The sequence below is a fragment of the Orycteropus afer genome, unplaced genomic scaffold (genome assembly GCF_000298275.1).
Source record: "Orycteropus afer afer isolate SDZICR_OR568_19922 unplaced genomic scaffold, OryAfe1.0 scaffold00139, whole genome shotgun sequence".
Lineage (NCBI taxonomy): Eukaryota > Metazoa > Chordata > Mammalia > Tubulidentata > Orycteropodidae > Orycteropus > Orycteropus afer.
In genome coordinates this window covers 1,930,343-1,932,168 of record NW_006921726.1, presented here as the reverse complement: position 1 = coordinate 1,932,168, position 1,826 = coordinate 1,930,343, and the positions used below count along the sequence as shown (strand labels likewise).

Genomic DNA, 1,826 nt, shown 5'->3' with positions numbered 1-1,826 from the left:
GGAATCTATGAGACCCAACTCTTAACGGTGAAATGCATCCCCTATAATCTAAAGAACACTTCTTTGGCTTTCCTTATTACCTGTTTAAGGGTTGTCTGTTTTTTTCCTTCTCTCCCTTTTTAGTTCGTTTATTACCAATCCAAGGTGTTTAAACACCGATTCACTGTGCAACAGTTTGAAATTAAGTGGTATCACCCCTGCTTAACGTACCAAATGTAACTTTTCCAACTTAGTTTATGCATAAATAACTATTAAAGTGGATGTCTAAGAAGTTTAACCACTTTCAAGTACACCTGGAGTATTAAATACTTCTGGACACAACTCTAGTCTCTCTACATTTCTATTATTACACACCCCTGGGATATTCTTACAGCCTAAAGGAAAAAATTAAAATGATCAGTAATTGAGACTTTTTTTAAAAAAATTTCTCTTTGTATCAAGTCAGTTTTATAGTTCAAGGAAAATTATTTTCTTACCAGTCAAGGTACCCACATCATTACAAAACTTCATTAACAACAGACACCAATCATGCTACCATGCAACAAAACCTTTATTAACATTTTTAACAGGTTCAGCTATTACTGAAACCGGCAATTTCTAAACTTAAATGGGGCAAATGGCTATAGTGCAGAGTAATGCCATCTTGGGCACTGTGAATACAAGGTTAAAAGAATTAACAGCCACCCCTCAGGCGAAGAACAAGGTGCAGGGTTGACTCTTTCTGGATGTTGTAGTCAGAAAGAGTACGGCCATCTTCCAGCTGCTTGCCTGCAAAGATGAGCCTCTGTTGGTCAGGAGGAATACCTTCTTTATCCTGGATCTTGGCCTTCACATTCTCGATGGTATCACTGGGCTCCACCTCCAGGGTGATGGTCTTGCCAGTCAGGGTCTTCACAAAGATCTGCATACCACCCCTCAGACGAAGGACAAGGTGCAGGGTTGACTCTTTCTGGATATTGTAGTCAGAAAGAGTGCGGCCATCTTCCAGCTGCTTGCCTGCAAAGATGAGCCTCTGTTGGTCAGGAGGAATACCTTCTTTATCCTGGATCTTGGCCTTCACATTCTCGATGGTATCACTGGGCTCCACCTCCAGGGTGATGGTCTTGCCAGTCAGGGTCTTCACAAAGATCTGCATACCACCCCTCAGACGAAGGACAAGGTGCAGGGTCGACTCTTTCTGGATATTGTAGTCAGAAAGAGTGCGGCCATCTTCCAACTGCTTGCCTGCAAAGATGAGCCTCTGCTGGTCAGGGGGAATGCCTTCTTTATCTTGGATCTTAGCCTTCACATTCTCGATGGTATCACTGGGCTCCACCTCCAGGGTGATGGTCTTGCCTGTTAGGGTCTTTACGAAGATCTGCATCTTGACCTAGAATTTAAAGGCGAGAATTAAACGTACTGTCTCAGAATCTTCACATTTCTTACTTTCACATTTAGTCAGTTCCTTAAAACCAACAAATAACCCTACACTCCCTCAAGTAAGAAGGTATGTTAATAACTCCCACAAACCGCCACCGCGTTTTACCAGTCTAAGCTTTAGTCAGTCACGATATACAAAACTTGTTCAAGATTTAGTTTTATTTATATAAAAGGTTCACCTAAATCCTAAAAACTTTCTTACATAACTTTACTGATTCTTGATTAAATATCCCCCTCCACTAATTTCCTCTACGATCAAGTTGGTGAAATAGTACATAAACGAAAAAAATATCCATAGACGACCCAGTAAGAACGAAATTCCCGTTCAAGCGAGTAATGGGAAACACCTTCCGCACGTTGAGGATCAAAATAAAGGTCCCCAGAAGCCGCACTTAACTACCTCTTTT

General features: G+C 41.3%; 1 protein-coding gene across 1 annotated transcript; it reads right to left on the bottom strand.

The window, feature by feature from the left end:
• Nucleotides 1-673: 673 nt before the first annotated feature.
• Nucleotides 674-1,363, bottom strand: UBB (ubiquitin B). Its single transcript, XM_007945582.2, has one exon. The coding sequence runs from the start codon at nt 1,361-1,363 to the stop codon at nt 674-676; it is 690 nt and encodes a 229-aa protein (XP_007943773.1).
• Nucleotides 1,364-1,826: the final 463 nt, after the last annotated feature.

Bases quoted from the DNA above. Each gene is read 5' to 3' on its own strand.
- UBB (XM_007945582.2), bottom strand. From the start codon at position 1,363: ATGCAGATCTTCGTAAAGACCCTAACAGGCAAGACCATCACCCTGGAG.